Source organism: Pseudorasbora parva, chromosome 9 (genome assembly GCF_024679245.1).
Source record: "Pseudorasbora parva isolate DD20220531a chromosome 9, ASM2467924v1, whole genome shotgun sequence".
NCBI classification, from domain to species: domain Eukaryota; kingdom Metazoa; phylum Chordata; class Actinopteri; order Cypriniformes; family Gobionidae; genus Pseudorasbora; species Pseudorasbora parva.
The window spans coordinates 43788533-43807993 of record NC_090180.1 but is presented as its reverse complement, the minus strand read 5'-3'; the positions used below and the strand labels follow the sequence as shown (position 1 = coordinate 43807993).

The 19461-nt window shown below is 38.2% G+C and overlaps 1 protein-coding gene across 4 annotated transcripts in view; it reads right to left on the bottom strand.

Annotated features, from left to right (window-relative positions):
- pde1cb (phosphodiesterase 1C, calmodulin-dependent b) overlaps nucleotides 1-19461 on the bottom strand; it is a 98622-nt gene that overhangs the window by 38992 nt on the left and 40169 nt on the right. Inside the window, exons 1-2 of one of the 4 annotated variants that reach the window (XM_067452746.1) lie at nucleotides 15155-15452; nucleotides 9200-9226 (exon numbers count right to left, since the gene is read on the bottom strand). The exons of 2 other annotated variants lie outside the window; for them this stretch is intronic. In XM_067452746.1, coding sequence (XP_067308847.1) covers nucleotides 9200-9226; nucleotides 15155-15255 — 128 coding nt within the window. In that variant the 5' untranslated portion in view covers nucleotides 15256-15452. Of the gene's footprint in view, nucleotides 1-9199; nucleotides 9227-15154; nucleotides 15453-19461 lie in introns of those variants that run through there. One more of the 4 variants, XM_067452747.1, reaches the window with a different exon arrangement.

Here is a 19461-nt window from a genome sequence, read left to right as displayed (position 1 = left end):
ATGTTGGTTTGACCTACATTTTCTGTTAATGTTATGAATTCACAAGAGTATTTCCATTTTGCTTAAAGAATTGTCGTGGCAACAAGCAAAGCGTTAAACTTCAGACTTCTTGAAGGGAGTGCGCGCATACGCATCAAACAGATGACACACAATAGAGAAAGAATGCCAACTAAAAAACATTTTTGTATTAAATATTTGCTGTTGGGTCCATATTCAATTAAAATCTTACACACGTAACAACACAATGGTAATGACGAGAACAGAAACTTGGGATTTATGGGATATAAAATAAAGAAAATGAGCATTATCAGAGTTTGTGCTTTTGTTTTTTAATCATTGTTTATAGGCCTAATTGTAGCTAATTTATCGTTTTATAATATTCTTTATTAAACCTTTTACCTGCACAAAATGTATACAATAGCCTATATTCATTTATTTGTTCCATACAGCAATTTACATTAAACAACATTTGGATAAATATTTTTTCGATATTCATCAGATTAATCAAAAATGGGTTGATTAATCAAAACAATCATCAGGCTTAGTTGCACAAACACCTTCCACTTTCATTGTATAGAAAAGAATGAGGGTTAGGTAAACTATGACAGTTAATTTTGGGGCAAATACTATTCTACTAAAAATGTTGTGCCACTAACCACACACACAGACAAACATCAGCCAGGGTAAATAATTAATAGTTCTCCACAGCCGGATCTATATCAATCCAGTTAGTTCGCTCTGTCAGACGGGCCAGCCATGCCCGAACAGCTGATGGATTGGCAATGCCTGGCACCACGTCGCAGGAGGGCAGAGGTAATAAAGTGGCATGAATGGTTCATTAACCTCAGGAGAGATGAATAAAGTAATCATCTGTGTAAATCTGAGTGTTGACAGGATGTGAAGTCTGCTGCAAACTTGATATGAGTGAAGAGTTTACTTTACGACTGCGCTGGTGTATGATCTATAGTGCCAATGCACCGCTGCAGATGATATGGAGCTTTGAAATGACTAAGAACAACCTGGACTGATTTCTATTTTGTTGACAGAGAGGAAAAAACCCATTTACTACTGCTAAAACTCAATAACATGAAAGTGAATCCTTTAAAGGAACCATATTATGGAAAAAAGTTTGTGTTCTTCTGGTTCAAAATACCAAACATACTCAAACGTTCAGCACAAATATCCTTCTCTAAAAAACATTTGTTGAACCTAGTTTCACACTGAGTTGCGTGCAAAATTGTCATCATAAGATCAAGCTGTTTCTATGTGGTTGCTCACTGGTCAATTGAGCGAGCCCATACAAAATGATATTCTGGTCTGTATGTAGCCTAGGGCAACAATGTAATTTGCTGTGCTACACCATAAATAAAACTGCTAAAATGTGTTTAGAAATCTGAGATGAAGTCCCATTATCCACATTTACCAATCAATGAAATTTAATCTGAGCTCAGAAACTTGCTCAATCCAGTAAAGATAGTAACTTTATTCTATTCTATATATTCTAGTGGATGTTATGAATCTGCCTGGAAGAGGACGTGTCTATATCGTCCTAATGCACGGCGAGGAGGAGAGTTTGAGGGGACAAAGACTCTCCAAGATCACAGATGGAGAATCGCAGAGATTAGAGGAGTTTTGGGGTCAGAAAGCATACAAAAAAAAACAAAAAACATTGAACATCACCACGTGTTGTTCGGGAATGTTTTAAGAAAAATCCTCTTCGCTCATCTAGAAACTCCAGCATGAAAAGCACGAACAGCAGGAACTTCAAACCGGACCTGGTTCTGTGGTCAGATGAAACTATAAACAGAGCTTTTGGCTGAAAACCAACCAGATGGGTTTGGTGCAAACAGAGATAAAAGCACCCCATGTCCACGGTTAAATATACCTCTGGATCTTTAATGTTGTGGGCCTATTTTTTTGCTGGAGGTCCTGGATATCTTGTTCAGATGCATGTTATCATGGATTCTAGCAAATACCAACAGATAGAAAATCAAAACCTGACGGTCTCTGCTAGAAATCTTATAATGGGCCGTGGTTGAATCCTCCATCAGGACAATGATCCATGAAGATGAGTGGCTGAAGTGAAGAGAAGAAGCACCGACAGAGATCTGTGAATCTGAAGGATCTGGAGAGATTCTGTAAGGAGGAATGGTCTCTGATATCATGTCAGGTGTTCTCCAAACTCAGACTCAGAGCTGTTATCTTAGCAAAAGGAGGTTGTAAAAGGTATATAAAAGGGGTGCCAAATTATGACCAATGTGTTTTGGAGAAAAGCATTTATTTCATAATGTGATTTACCCTTTTTCAATAATTTAACTTCAATGAAAGGTTTACATAAAAAAAGATCAAAAGGATAAACAATGCAGATTTATTTTTACAGCCATATTTGATCATATTTGCCAGGGATGCCGATCATTTTGACCACAACTGTATATCTTTTGGAATTCAGATGTGAAGTTTTGCAAACATTGTTTTTAAGTTTATTCTATTTTCAGAAACTTATGGAAATGTGTTTCTGCCACAGAATAAAAAAATTGTAAAATATAATTGTGACTTTTTATCTTACAACTGTTAGTTTGCATCTCGCAAATCTTTGCTCAGAACTGTAAGAAAGCACAATTGCAAGTTATAAAGTCCAATTCTGAGGGGGAAAACGACTTTTTCTCAGAAATGATATAAACTCGCAATTGTAAGAAAAAAGTATTGTGAGGTAAAAAAAAACACATTTACATTAACAATTAATTGTTATGTATTGTGGTGGAAACAAGCTTCCATCTAATGTAGAGGTGAAGTATAGTATGGTAGACATTTTCAAGTCAATAAAATGCTGAAAACAATACTTAAAAGAGGCAGCCAATAAGACTAATGTAAAAATGGTAAAACAGAATTTTTTGGGATATTTTTTGGGGAAGGCAATGAGCTTTGTAACCAAATGCACATGTATATCTTTCTAAGATCGGTCTGAAGTAGATGGCCAGATAGAGGAAGTACATTTTCGAGGGGGCATTTGCACACCTGCTCCCACAAAACAATCCACAAGAGCGATCATGACAGTTACACAGAGCCATCCACACTGGACACACACAAATCTGCTTTAAAAAAAAGCACCTGAAAGGCCAGATAGAAGCAAAGGGTGATGATGAGAGAGACAGAGAAGAGTACACATGTAGAGAAAGAATAAAAGGGGTATAGGAATGATCAGTGAGCAGAGGAATATAATAATTAGCATGAATTTGAATAATTACCCCTCTAATTATCAAGTGACGGTACAAAAAGTTGCACAGTCCTTAAGTCCTACTCATACAATTTTTTGAGGTTTGCAAATGTTTATGTACAGAACATCCAAATGATCTACATCAGTCAAAATGTGCGGTACACAACCAGATCACTCTTCACAGGACAGTGTTCCACATGCACTCAACTTGATTACATGAGCCAAAGGCAAAATAGCGAATCGCCTCAAAGGCCGACTGAACAGCCTTGAAAAGCGCAGCTTATTCACTGCATTGACGTAATATCCACTGAAACTGGAAGACAGGCGGGACATATTAAGCAGCTCCCCTCCTTTTTAAAAATAGCTAACAGCTTTTAGTTTATATCACAGGTTGAACAGAGCCGTTGAGCTCGGTAAAGTCACAGTTTCCTCCTAATCTCTAAAGGTTTCTCCTCCATATCGATTTAAAATATAACATAATATAACGGTGCAATGATATTACGCAGCACCTGAAAATAGTCCCCAGCACGCTCTATGTGCAAGAGAGTTGTCATGTTGGTTATGTTGACGGAAGTTACACAGGCCGCTGTGTATTATCATTGCGCTGCTGCACACATGGTACGGCAGCAAAGTCTCTTGATTATTACACAGGAATGAGAGTATAGTTCCTAGCCATATCGGCCTAGAAAAACGCAACGTTTCATTTTCCGTCGGTCTTAGTACACAATGTAACTATACACATCACAACATGTAAATAGGGAAATGGTGGCGTTATTTTGTCACTTATTGAGCAGTAGGCTAGCTGGAGCCATTGACCTCCAGTCTTTGTGCTAAGCTAGGCTAGCGGTGTGTGCGTCAGACAGAGTTATGGCACGCACGGAGATGAGAATGGTATGAATAGACTTATCTAACTCTGGGAGATACGGTGAATAAAGGCCCAAAAAGTCGATGTTCCTTTAAAGACCCCCCAAAAAATCTGAATTGGAGTTTTGTAGCGGTTAGTTTTAAAGCCATCTTTAAATTGTGACTTTTAGCACACACACTGAAAATAAGAAATCGTTCTCTTTCTGAAGAAAACCTCAAAATGTTGTGAAATAAAATTCTCTCTAGCACTAAAATGTCCAATGGCTGCTGTAGCATTAGCGGGAAATTGTGGTTTTGTTCATAACTCGCAAGACATCGAGCGGGACAAGACCCTCCCCAATATAGTTCAACTGTCTGAAATAATATGAATGAAACATGCAATTTAAGGAGATCATGTGACAATGTTGAATATTGTTTAAAATGTTGTTTTTCTGTTTCACATACCTTTTTAATAGTGTGCAGTGTATATTACAGTCTCCTATCAATTCACTTCACAAACACCACACAAGAGCATTTTAATGACAGATAAATAGCATATCAATATATTTTAAGAGATATCTGCCTGTTTGTGTCACACACAGTCAACATTCAAGACTCTCTCTTATCATCAATGGAGATGTCGAGTGGTTTTTAAGAGCTCATGTGAAGTGTGTGTGATTGCTGGTGTCATTTACATGCAGGTGTTTCAGAACCGAATTAGCCTAACGCTCTTCTCCTTACCTTCTGTGAGTGTTTTTAGCCACCACTCCAACATTCTGCACCAATTATTCTTGCATTTATTATCATCGTGCATTTACAGCTTTTATTTACTCAAAGGAGCAATCTCCAGGTGCAAGAGCTCTAAGACCTTCTGTCACTGCGGGTCTCCCAAAAATCTTTCAAAAAATTTAAATAGAAAATAGAGCTGCAAAAGTCAATAACTTTTGAGATTAATGGCATGTGCTGTTGAACTTGTGTTTTATGTTTTCTAATTCTATGGAGAAAGAGCTTCTTAAAGGGACCGTTTTAATACTGTCAACCTATCCACATGTTGATCCTTTTAACACAAAAATGTTGTCCTTTAAGTTGCTGTGTTAGAAGCAGGAAAAATGGGCAAGCATAAGGATTTGACTGAGAGACAAGGACAGAATTATGACGGCTAGACGACTGGGTCAGAGCATCACCAAGACTGCAGCTCTTGTGGGGTGTTCCCGGTCTGCAGTGGTCAGTATCTATTAAAACTGCTCCAAGGACAGAACAGCAGTGAACTGGCGGCACGGCCATGGGCGACCAAGGCTCATTGATGCACGAAGGGAGCAAAAGCTGGCCCGTGTGGTCCAATCAAACAGACAAAACTGTTTAAGAAGTTAATGCTGGATCTGATAGAAAGGTGTCAGAATACACAGTGCATCACAGTTTGTTGTGTATGGAGCTGCATAGCCACAGATCAGTCAGGGTGCCCATGCTGACCCCCGTCTACCACTGAAAGCGCCAACAGTGGTCACGTGATCATCAGAACTGGAGCACAGAACAGTGAAAGAAGGTGGCCTGGTCTGATGAATCACGTTCTCTTTTACATCAAATGGATGGCCTGGTGCGTGTGTGTTGCTCCTGAGGAACACATGGCACCAGGATGCACTATGTGAAGAAAACAAGCTGTCGGAGGCAGTGTGATGCTTTGGGTGATGCCATCCATGTGGATGTTACTTTGACACGTACCACCTACCCAAGCATTGCAGACCATGTTCACCCTTTTATGGAAACGGTATTCCCTGGTGGCTGTGGCTCTTTCAGCAGGATAATGCGCCGGCCACAAATCAAAAAATGTGACCCTGGACCACAAAATCAGTCATAAGGGTACATTTTTTTGAAATTGAGATTTATACATAATCTGAAAGCTGAATAAATAAGCTGTATAGGATAATATTTAATCAAGATACAACTATTTGAAAATTTGGAATCAGAGGGTGCAAAAAAAATCTAAAAATTTAAATAAATAAAAAAGCATTTTAAGGTATCCAAATGAAGTCCTTATCAATGCACATTACTACTAACAATACAATTTTGATATATTTATAATAGAAAATTTACAAAATATCTATATGGAACATGATCTTTACCTAATATCCTAATTTAAAAGATAAAAGACAATCTTCCATTTAAAGACAATGTATAGCGAGTGAAGGGTCTATTATTGGTCCGATCTGATAAGCAGTTTGTGCCGCACAGGTTTCATTCTGCTTTCGCTTCGTTTGATGTTATCATCTAAAACAGAATAGCAGCTCTTATCAGTTGGGTTAAGGTTAACTAGGGTCACTTTAACCTAACCAGTGCAACCTTTAACACAATTAAGTCGCACCAGCAGGAAAAAAGGTTGCAAAATGTATGGAGCCTCAAGAGACATTTCTTATTATCAACATTAAAAACTGTGAAAAATGTTTGTGGGAACTGTGATACAATTTTTTTTTTTTTTGATGAATAAAAAAGATCTATAAATCTGCAATCTTATGTAACATTATAAATGCATCCTTGCTAAATAAAAGTATTCTTTTTTTTTTTTAATCCAGACTTTTGAATTGTAGTGTGTTGTAATTGTACTAAAAAATAAAATTTACATTAAGAATAACCACTCAAACCACATAAATTCATTTAATATGAAACCATGCCTTTCTTCATGTGTGTGTGTGTGTGTGTCCATGCACACGTGTGTTTGTAACTGTCCTGTTGCTTTCTGTAATGACAGAGTCCCAGAATGCTCTGTAGCCAATTAGCCTGCCATAATTACCCAGACTCCCATTGAGCTGTCAATCAGAGAGGAGCTGCACAGGAAGTCATCCCTCCCTCTGTTAGCGGAGGAAAGTCTCTGCTGAGCCCTCCCCAATCAAACCCACTCTCACTCTAATATTAGACCTGACTTAACTCTCTCTCTCTCTCTCTCTCTCTCTCTCTCTCTCTCTCTCTCTCTCTCTCTCTCTCTCTCTCTCTCTCTCTCTCTCTCTCTCTCTCTCTCTCTCTCTCTCTCTCTCTCTCTCTCTCTCTCTCTCTCTCTCTCTCTCTCTCTCTCTCTCTCTCTCTCTCTCTCTCTCTCTCTCTCAGCCTCTTTTACGTTATGTTTCAGCATTGGCTCTCCTGACATCTTTCTTTCTCTGTTATTGTCTCTCCCCCTCTTCTCACTCATAATTGCAGAGTGCTCAGTGGAAACCGAAGCACATTTGTTTCAACAGATGTTTTCTGTGATGCTAAAAGCCACATACTGCATACAAACGCTGCACGCTGTCATCCCCTTTCTTTGTGGTTTGTGTTGCCATGTAATTCTGATAAATGTGCGAGGAAACTCTACTCCATTACAAGCTTACTCCAGAATCAGGTCCCAGTGTTTCTAATGGGATTTACCAGGAATTCTGAACATCTTTTATATGAGTGGCTGCTGGAAAATCCAGCCCTGTTTGCACCTTAAGAAGAGTTTTGGTCGATCGGACCACAATTAAACATCGCTAAACACAGCCGTAAACAGGGTCTAAAACGTTTCGAGTTGTCCACTTTCAACCACTTCCAGAGGCAGTCGAAAACACTTTTGAGCAGTTTGATTTCATAGTGTAAACGCTGATGTGGTTACATTTGTTCGAACATCCACAAAAGACGTAAAAATTATGGGAAGGCCCCTCCTATATCCTCCCCTCGAAGAAATAAGGAGACAGATTAAAACACCAGGTGTAAACAGGTATTTGTCTCCCTCGTCCACTTTTGATCCGAATACCAGCTGAAAATTGGTCCTAAGTCAACAGAAAGTCAAAACTGACCTTATTTACTTTCTTAATACTAGACTAAAGACTAAAAATAACTTATTAATCTTTTCAAACTAGTTTCTAATGGTCCGTGTTGTCTGTTGGTGCACTAAGTTAGTAATTGGAAATGGCCAAATTGCTCTGCTGCACTTCAACACTCTGCATGTTACTATGAGGATGACAAAGGTTTAAAAGTCACATTTTTAGTCTGGTCTGCCTCAGCAGTTTAACATTGAGCATTGAGTTAGCATTGAGAATGCCAATCAAATCAAAGTAGGCACCGTTTATCAGTCAAAGAAGCAGAACGCGAATTCCAGCGTGATACGTCAGTTTAACGTTGAAAGAAAGCGAGGTAAGCAAATGTAATGCATGTGAACTGTTTTGATCTGAACTGACCGAAATGTTAAACGACCAACAGTAACATTCAGTGAGAAAAAAGTTTCTCAAATATGGCCGTTTTAAATGGAAAATACGCATTTATGTGATTCATGTCATTCCTGAATGTGAAAAGACAAGAAACATTTAATGTTTTCGACATTTTATGCATACAAATAAAAGTACATAATATTTGAATGCAAATTAACACAAATATAGTATGTATATTGGAAAAAATGCAAAAAATGAAGAGACCACTTAACATTGAGAAATCAATGTTAAGTGGTCTCTTAATTTTTTTCAGAGCTGTATGCCTGTAGGCTTAGAAAATCATGTCTCCAATTGAAAATGTTGTAGAGACTGATCACATCTACATTTTTCAGATGGCCAAAGTGAATTTCTGTGAATTGATGCAATTTAATGCACAGAAATTCAATTTGGCCAACTGAAAAATTTAGATGTGATCAGTCACAAGAAATTGTTCAATCGGAGACATGAATTGCTTTTTCAGTGTACATACAGAATATGCAGAAAAAAGAAAAAAATAGATATTTTTTTTTTACTCATTAGTGCAATAAATATTTAAAAAATGTACAGAGCTTTTTGTTTCCATGGGTGTTAAAGGTTATTGAGGCTTAATACACCAATTAAGAACCTTAATTTTTAAGAGTGTAGACCACTTTGGAACAGAAACATTCCACTTACTATGTAAAAAAATTTTAAACAGCCTGACCTTATGAGATTTTTCTAGCAAGGAGTTTAACCACCTACACCAATTTAGACCAGCAAACCAGCTACCTTAAGGTAGTATTAGCTGAATTTTCCATCAGGGAGACCATGCTCCAGTGAAGGTTTCTGACTCTGGCTTATACATACAGTACACAAAGCACAAATATTAGAGAAATCAGATTTATTAGCTGAAAGTGTTTGTTCACAGAGGACGATGATGACTTCAGCACACCTCAGATCTTGCCGGCCTTACCTCTGTGATGTTTTCTTGTACTTCCTCCTGAAACAAAACAAACACTATGTTAAAAACCTGCATTTGGCTTCTGTTTACAATAGTATCTTATGCATTTCTTTAACACACACACACACACACACACACACACACACACACACACACACACACACACACACACACACACACACACACACACACACACACACACACACACACACAAACACACAAACACACAAACACACAAACACACAAACACACACACACATTTTTCCAGTAACATTAATAGAATGTTCGCTCAATGTTATCTGCACTGAAAAAACAAAGTTCAAATTGCTTAATTAAAATGAGCTAAAGCAAAACAATTGCTATACATTTTGACCTAACTTAATTTGATTGTGTTAAATCCACATAAATATTTAAGTCAAATTGAAGTCAAACTTAATCCGTTTGTATTGTGTTACATGAATGATTTGTGTTGCATTATCTGAAACTGGGCGGGGCTTGTTAGTTCCCAGAATGCTTTGCATGTGGCTAAATCAGGAGAGAGTAAGACTGCGTCCCAATTCTCCTACTTAAACTATGTCCTAAAAGTATTTACTCTATTTGTGAAGAAAAGGTATATACTTTTGAGTGTGAAGCAGAAAAGTATGCAAGCTTCGGGACATACTACTTCGCCATCTTTAACAGACTCTGTCGCTTAGTTACGTGCATCCCGTCACCGTTTATCTGCCCTGTCAATCATCGTCAGATTCATCACCGTTCAAATCCTCCACATTCAGTTTAATCTCCTACCGTATCGGAGAGAAATGTAGCCGCTCGTTGATCTGCCATGTGCCATCTTTAATGCAGAGACTCTCCTCATGTGTTTGCAGTTTAAATATAATGATGCATTTAAAAGTTAAAGGGTTACTTCAGTGATTAGCATATGGCCTTGTATCAGTAGAAACCCTGGAGTATATTCAAATGATTGTGCTTTCCCCCCTCATATCCCCCTGAGACAAGAGATTTATGGATTTTATTTCTGGAAAAATTCCTCCTATGATGCAAATTGACGATATTTGCATTATAGGAGGAATGTTTGGCCAAAGGCTAAAGACTACAGCCAGCAGAGGGAGCCATTTCTGCATGTTTTGAATCTGCGCATGGGGGATGGGGAGATTACACTCAGCTCGCAGGGAGAGCTCAGCTCAGCTACATGCACTCATTTAAACGGAGCTATGGTGAGCAATGTAAGTCTTCTAACTTCTCAAATTAATTTCTATGAAAGTTAAGCTTGCAAAGGCATGAACTGAAACGCGTGCCAGACTGAACTCGCGTTGTGAATGTATGCTGTGAGTGTAGTCGCGATTACCTCAGCTCTCATCACGAGACCTCATCAGCTTTTTCACTCGTGTAGTTAGTGCTCAGTGCTGTGAGACTCGTGCGGTGACTCACTCATTATATTGAACAGACACGTTCAGTTTTTAATTGTAGTGTCTTCTCTAACTCAGTCACTGTAATCAAGTTGGTGGCTTTGGGAATGGCCTCATAGGGCAGCGAAGCATTCTGGGAATTGTAGTCTTTCATCCCCATGAGACAAAAATACATTTTTTGTCTTTACTCAGTCTAGAAGGCACCAAATTAAAAAATAATTTCACATTTCTACTACATTGAGGACCCAGTTTAAATACAGATTCATCTTCCCAGCGCTGAAGTACTCCTTTAATGGCCAAACGTGTCATTACAAAAGATTACAATGCTGCTGCAGGTGAAATATAATGAGGACAACATTGAATAAATATATTTTTGTCAGGTTAAATATTGATAGTTGGCCACTCAAACCCCTTTATCTAAACTTCTTAACCGTCGGACTCGCATATCCGTCATGTTTGTAGTTTTTTAACGCTTTTTATCCAAGTTTGTAGTTCTAATCGAATCCTCGTCCAACGCGCAATGGGTTGTGGGCAATATCAGTCGTTAGAGTGCACATCGAATTCGGAGAGGAAATAGTAAACCATCCGGGTATCTGTGGAATACTCTTTTCAATGTACTACGATTTGGGACATACTAATTCTATTTTCGAATACTATTTAATATGGATAGTATGCGAATTGGGACACAGGGTTAATGTTGTCATTTTATATGTAAAGTGTTATTTTATGTATTTTTGGAGCAAGGACAATCAAAGACTTGATTGTGTTTTATAGCATTTAATATTCAATTAGGTTGGAATTATAAGAACAATTTAAATTACAGTGGGTTACCAATGTGCAGAAGCGTGGAGCATTTGCCTAAGCTGTGGACTAAAACAATAATGTCAATACTGCTATGCTGAAAAAGCTTTTAATGCTTAGTATTTAAGATGCTAATGTGTGTTACTGCTAGCTAAACGTTTGTCAACTAGCTAGTGCAGTATTATAATTCATTGTGTAAAATTAAAATATGAAAATGAAGTGGATGAATGAATATATGATTTTGAATACCGGAATCCAGTCAGGGAGACTTATAAATTTCACTTTGAAACTACTTAATTGGATCACTTAAAATTAATAAATTCCATGATGTTGGCGTTACACGAAAAAAATTATGTTTGTTTAACTTAATTGATTCATGTGGGACCGATGTACACAATTAAATATTGTAAATCCAACATACTTTTTTCAGAGTGGTCTTAAATAATATTTTCAAAATATTAGCACAAAAACTTTATTTATACATTGTTAATGGAGCGCTTTTATCTGAAATGTTTTAGCTAGATGTTCATCTAAAATTTTTTAAAATGATTTTTTATTTGTTTCAGAATTTTCTGAGAACATTCAAAAGTGACACTGTCAGAATGTTTGAAGAACGCTAAGATGAAATGTTAAAGGTGAACTATGTAGTATTTTTGCAGTAAAATATCCAAAAACCACTAGGCTGGTGTTATATATTTTGTTCAGTTGAGTACTTACATTATCCCAAATGTTTCCAACTATTTATAAATTGTGAGAAAATTGCTATTTTAACTAAGGACAGGGACGTTTCAGCATAGCGTGTGAGCGAGTCGCCTGTCATTCAAGTCATATCTGCGCTACCCTAGCAGTGTGAACAAGTGAACGCACAGAGTAACGTCATAACATCATTTTCAACACACTTAAATGCATCTAATATGATAAACAGAGCTCTATTACCTCATAATCATAACCGGAAGAGCGGATCAGTGCAGGCGCTGGCGACTGTGTCCCGTCATAATAAAAGTCCTGGTGTTCGTGAGGCGGGTATTTGTTTAACAATCGCTCCAGCGGCCGTGCTCAGCACCACAACACTCGGTCCTGCTCTGTTTTACACTACAGTAACGTTAATAATCACATCCATCAACATGATTTCTGCCCGAGTCCTATTTTCCACCGGCTGTGAGGTGAAGACCACATGTCCCAAGATGCTGCGCTCAAACTTTACGTCATCAAACTACGCCTTTGTTTAGAACCGGCGCCCTCCAGTGGACGGGAAGTTGCATAGTGCACCTTTAACGTAAAACATTTAAAAACTGGGCTATAATGTTATAATGTTTTTATTACTTAATGGGAACATTCTTAGAACACATTTTTGAGACTGAGGTCACATTTTAATAGTGGTCTAATATATTAATCCATAAAGATGAATATTAATAAATATTCATGAGAAAACCTTCTTATGTTATAGCATACTTTTCAGATTACATAACATTTCTCCACATACACCATGCAAACGCATGCCCTTTATGATTTAAATAAATGAATGAATCTTTTCAGTTTTTGCGACTCTACACAAATTTAGTTTCACAAGCCATTAAGCCTCCTAGCCTCCCTCCATTAAGAATCCAAGCATAAATGACTTTGAATACAGGGTGTTTAAAGTGCCACTTCTTCTAGTATACGTTGGCTGTGTTGCTAACAGTCCATATATGTCTCCATAAAGGCCATTAATAACACAAGGACGGTGAAGCAATTAGTCAGCGCACAGGAAAAATCTGAGCAGGCCAATCATTACTCATTTCTGCCATGAGCCACTATCACTGGTGCCTGAAATTACTCCGTAAGAGAAGGAAACTCCTTATTGCTGTTTCTGAAGTCCCCAAACACAATTATGAGCACTGCTTCACACCATTAAGAGGTTGTATGCACACAAGGCACATGCATAACCATAATCCACGTATGTGCGCACACCCACGACAGCTGTGCATGTTTGAGGCTTTCTGTGAGATTAAATGCCGATGTGGTCAGATTTACCCCTGCAGTAACCTTTAACATCCACATATACAGCTGCTCTACATGCCAAAAACACTGTGAAACAGCTTAACGTCCTGCGAACTGGCCTGACGTCATGTGACGGGCAACAATCCAGCCCAGTCAACTAGAGGGACTGACGCAATTTTGTCAAAAAGAGCACTTGTTTTGCCCTCCGTTACACAGAACAGCAAACGTGCTTATTCACGAATGATGAGAACATATAAACTATACAGTGTGATGTCAATTATCATATATGCACTGTTATGTTGCTTTTTGGTGTTATTTGAGCTTGACAGGTACTCTCTGCTGTCATTGTGAGCTTTATTTGTTCCACAGAAAACATGTTTGAATTAACTATTAAGTTGATTGTGTATGTTTATGTTACATGTGTAGCCTAACTATTCTTTATATAAGTCTGTAATATGACTGTGATGTATGTTCAAGTGAGTATGATATGATATTTAATGAGTAAAATAAGATGGGAGGGGCATGATTTTGTCCATAGGTATTCATTGGATTGTGAAAAGTGTCTCTGTATGACAGGTGGTTGGAGAGGAGTGGAAATATAACCACGTATTTACATCAGCCGAAAAGGAAAGTCATTTCAGAAGTGGAACAAGTTAATACGTTTGAATGAAAGCTTATGAAGATTTTCTTCTTCTGAAACATTTTCTTCTTTGGATTAAAGCACTCTAATCAATTGGACCAGAAACATGCTTTAAGAAACTCCAGTTCATTGGATTTCATGTTGACTCAATACACACAAACACACGAAAAAAACCAAGGAAAGTTATTATTCTACTGCATGAAGGGAGAACATATGAGAGGAGACACACAAGACCTCCATTCATTCATCTCTTTCTTGCTTTTTCTTTCCATTTTCTCTCACTCGTCTTTTCTTCACACATAGTGAGAAAATTGCATTTCATTTCACTGGGTTCTGGGACAATAAGAGACTTTTTCATCCAGCTGCTCAATAACAGTCAGCCAGAGAGAAAAACTGATTGACATCGAAAGAGATTCGGTTTTTTCAAGATGACGGAGCTGTTTAATATATTTGAGAAGTATTTGAAACATATTAATAAAAATTCACGAGCTCTGCAGTCTGAAATTGAATAAGTGAATAAAATCACAATAATACACCTTTATATAAACAATTACTATAATTTAAAGAACAATATTTCTGAATATTTATATATTAAATGCTTATTTAAAATAAAAAGTACATTTTATTCTTGTGAATCTGTCCAGAAAATATATGAGCATCAAGACTTTCTGCATGGTGACATTTTCATGAAAATCAATAAATTATCAAAAAACATCTGTTTTTATTAAAATGGAAAAAGAAAACATGAATTTTTAAAATGTTTATTTTTATTATTTTTTACATTATTTGTCTATCCAAATCCTGCATGTGTCCAAGAATGCAGTTTTTATTTAATCATTTAAAAATAAAATCAATCAACAACAACAACAAAAAAAAAAAAACTTAAATTGTCCTTAAAATATAATGTCTCCATGTAAAAATAGCCCTAAAACATGCTTTAGGCAGATTTTAATTTCGTATTTTTTCTTTTTGATTTTGGGTGGAAAGTGACCTGTTTACATGAGATTCAGCCTCTTTGTCAACCTCTTACACACACACACACACACACACACACACACACACACACATACACACACACACACACACACACACACAAACACACACACACACAAGAAAACCTGTTGAAAAGCTCATACTCACAGTCCACGCAGTCGGAGCCAGATTTTCTCGATTTGGTCGGGCTGTAAGTACTTGAGCGACGTGCTTTCAAACTCCTCGATCTCTCTGGTGGGAGACTCCATGATGTCAAGACAAGGAAAAACTTAATCCCAGAGCCGGAGCAGAGGAGAGATTCCCCTCTTCAGATGAGCTGTGGTTGGGACACGGCAGTCATCAAACCCTGATCTCGCCTCCTCCTCCTCCTCCTCCTCCTCCAGTCCCTTGAGCTCCACTCCGGGTCTGAGCACAGGAGTGTGTGACGGTACTGCAGTACGCTTGCTCTCTCACTCTCGCACACTCGCTCAAATATACAGCGCAGTCCAGATTAACCCAGACTCCTGATTTCACGACACGAGTGTTGGTGGGAGGAGTTGAGCGTGACTGAAGCCTCCAGCGGTGATGGCAGTATGATCACTAATGACAAACTGGGTCTCTTCCCATAGGACAAAAAACAAATGTCATCTCTTTAATATCTCAAATGTTTCTCCTACAGCAATGGGTTAAATTGAGGCTTTTGTTTGAATCCCCTGAGAAAAAAAAAACATCTTACATGCGTCTTCTCTAGAGTGTCAGAAGAGATCTCAATGTGCTCAGATTCTTGTCTGGCTATCATCAGACCAAGCTCATTCCTTTAAGATTGAACATTGGTCTGTGGAGTCTGCTCTGTATTTCTACGGCACAAGAGGCGTGATCAATGGGCATGGTTCAAATGACTCTGTACGCAATTGGATAGTCCTTCAACCAATCAGACCAAAGATCCATCACTTCTCTGGCGGTCATCGTGTTAAACTCGCCAATAGCGCGCCAGGTGGGTAAGCCGGTTTGTGATTGTTCAAATTTTTATCAGAAGCAGGATAAAAGTTTGTACAGGCTTCCAGGCAGATTGGGCAGTCTACTCTGATTCACCTCTCCATCAAAATTCAGAAATTATTCCAAATTCTTCCAAGACAATGATGCGAGATATACTATCTAGTATGCATACACATACCCTCTTAAGTAAGCAAATGTCTAACGATTCTCATTAATCAATTAGTTGGGTCTGCCCTCTGTACATGGAAAACTTCCACCAGTCACGCCAAATTACAGCACTATAACGCATTTCTATGGACAATATGGATCTAAAAATAGTGGAGGAAACAGAGCAAGCTGCTGCGGAAAAGGTGTGGGATCCAAGATGCTAATACATGATACATGATACATCACATAATACATGAGATTTCTTTATTTTCAGCTTCAAGCTAATGCATGAATGTTTAACATAGCCTACCCTTTCATGCGCTTGCATCCTCAGCGTAAAACATTCTTTTTTTACGGTTGCCTCTTTATATGTACATTTTACGATATACTCTAAGGAAAAATATATATAATTTTTGGATAATTCACACACTCAGTTTGTTTGAAGGACATCATTAGGCTATCATCAGTGGAATAGTGGGTTTTGTCAATAAAAAAAAGGGTGTTTTATCCGATTAATCAGTTAACTGAAAAAATTATTGAACTATTGATTACTAAAATAATCCCTAGTTGCAGCCCTAGTTTCAACTGCTACGGAAAATACTAACCAGAATTTGAAGGTTGAGCAGCGAGCTCATTGGCTATTGATAGGGCAGGAACCAATCAGCTGCTCCCTATAGAGCATGATGGGATTGCAAGCAGATTAAGGACTGTGCCTGCAGCCTGCGCCATCTAGAGTTTCATGATTTTCTTTTTTTTATAACATCTGCTTAATTTTTTTGGAAGAAACACTGAGACAAACTTAAATGCAGCAATTTAGTAGACTGGGTAAACCCAGCTTGATCTCATGATTTCACCCTGCAGCTCAGTCTAGAAACCTTTACATTTAATTCTACTGCTTATGTTACGTAGGATAGACATGGATAGAGAAGCTGGGTCATTGCCCGTTGATCACGCCTCTTGTGGTCTGATTGGTTGAAGGACTATCTAATTGTGTACAGTGTCATTTGAATTATGCTCGTTGATCACACCTCTTGTGCAGTAGAAAATACAGAGCAGACTTTCCAGATCAATGTTCAATCTTAAATTGAGCTTGGTCTGGTGATAGCATGCAGACAAACAATTGAGACCTTCACACCAGAACTTTTGGCTTGTTTGCCATCAGAGTTTGGTTCACTTGACTGGTGTGAAAGTTTTTTTTGCATTAAATAGTCCATATGCAAAGAATGGACAGGCATGGACTGTTTTTAATTTGAGAGAGCATCTTAAAAAATGTGGTGCTTAGGGTGCGAGATGCTAAGACAACAAGACATGCTTCAAGGGTGCGAGATGCTAAGACAACAAGACATGCTTCAACAGTCAAAGATGTTCATCTAGCATGTTTACTTTTTAAACAATTTAAAAACAATTAGCAATAGTACAAATGGATGCAAAAACACGCCCTTTGGCAATTAAATAGCTACGCATTAACATTTAGGCATCTTATTATGCTGGAGAGAGAAAAGACAGAGGAGGTGAGGAGGAAAAAGAGAAATAGAAAAGCAGTTAATGAAACAAACTGTGACTGGAGAGATGAAGAGGCCAATCAGCCTGCAGCTGAAGAGCGGCGCATCAGTGGAGTGAGATTATACGCCTGTTAGATGAATGTACCGCCCCACTGTCAGATACACATTAACACAAACATTCACACACTCTACAGCGCTCTGTTCTCCCATTCCATTTATTAAATGACCCAATGATTGCTTCATTTTTTTTCTTCAGAAATCGCAGATGATAAACAGATTTATCTTGATGATCAGGAGACTTCATAGCAAACAAATTCATAAATTCTATATAATAAAGGAGCATTATCAATTAATTGTCTATAGGAGCTGAGCTTTATGGAACTTTACAGCGGTCCAAAAGAGTTTAAATGGAGAACAAATTGAGACTGTAACTTCTTAGATTTTAACACACAGTTATCTTCCAGAAATTTTAGAAAGGATCTTGGTGTTTTAAAGGTCCAATGGCATGAACATTTTATTTTATGAGGTTTTTCAACGTTAATATGAGTTCCCCTAGCCTGAATATTGTCCCTAAGTGGCTAGAAATGTATGGCTGTCTTTCTCTGCCTTTGAGAGAATCAGAGCCCAGACGAGCTGATCTTGAATTCTCCTGTTATGACGTCATCAGGAAAGGTTTCCTCCCCTTCCTCTGTTTCGCCCGCCCAGAGAATTAGTAGAGAATGGATTCAGTTTATCATTCGCGATGTCAGCTCAGGCTTTACCTAATGGATTCGACAGCACCGCCACAAACAGTGAGTAACAGTGTTCATTAATGCCTGATCTGGGATCAGTGAGTTCTGATGTGTAGCTAATCATTCAAGTTCACAGACTTTCGTTCTAAATTGTTTAATACTGTCAGTCCCGCCGCTGGCTGTCTTGATGCATCAATGAATCAAGCCAGTGGCTAAAACCATCAACTTCACGTCATTTCTGCATGAAAAAATCTGTTATTTAAATGATTAAACTACAGAGAGCGATCAAATAACACTCTTTATAATGTTGGGATCTGTCAATCACACGTATATATGCAGTACACACTTGTCCAAACTGCCGTTATAATGAATGATGCTGTTAAAGGTGCACTATGTAGTATTTTTGCAGTAAAATATCCAAAAACCCCTAGGCTAGTGTTATAAATTTTGTTCAGTTGAGTACTTACAATATCCCAAATGTTTCCAACTATTTGTAAATTGTGAGAAAATTGCTATTTTAACTAAGGACCGGGACGTTTCAGCATAGCGTTTGAGCGAATCGCCTGTCAATCGCGTCGTATCTGCGCTACCCTCGGTTTTATTCTACAGTAGCGCTTTTCTCTTAGCAGTGTGAACGCACAGAGTAACGTCATAACATCATTTTAAACACACTTATATGTATCTAATATGATAAACAGAGCTGCTTTACCTTATAATCATGACCGGAAAAATTGGAAGTGCGCCCGCCCAGCGACTGTGTCCCGTCCCTTCATAATGAAAGTCCCGGTACTCGCGAGTCGTGTGTTTGTATAACAATCGCTCCAGCAGCCATGTTCTAAGCTCCACAACACTCGGTCCTGCTCTGCTTTACACTACAGTAACGTTAATAATCACATCCATCAACATGATTTCTGCCCGAGTCCTATTTTCCACCGGCTGTGAGGTGAAGACCACATGTCCCAAGATGCTGCGCTCAAACTTGGCGTCATCAAACTACGCTTTTGTTTAGAATAGGCGCCCTCCAGTGGACGGAAAGTTGCATAGTGCACTCTTACTGTTTTATGTTGTGTGTTTGTTGTTAGTTGTGGTTGAAAGCATT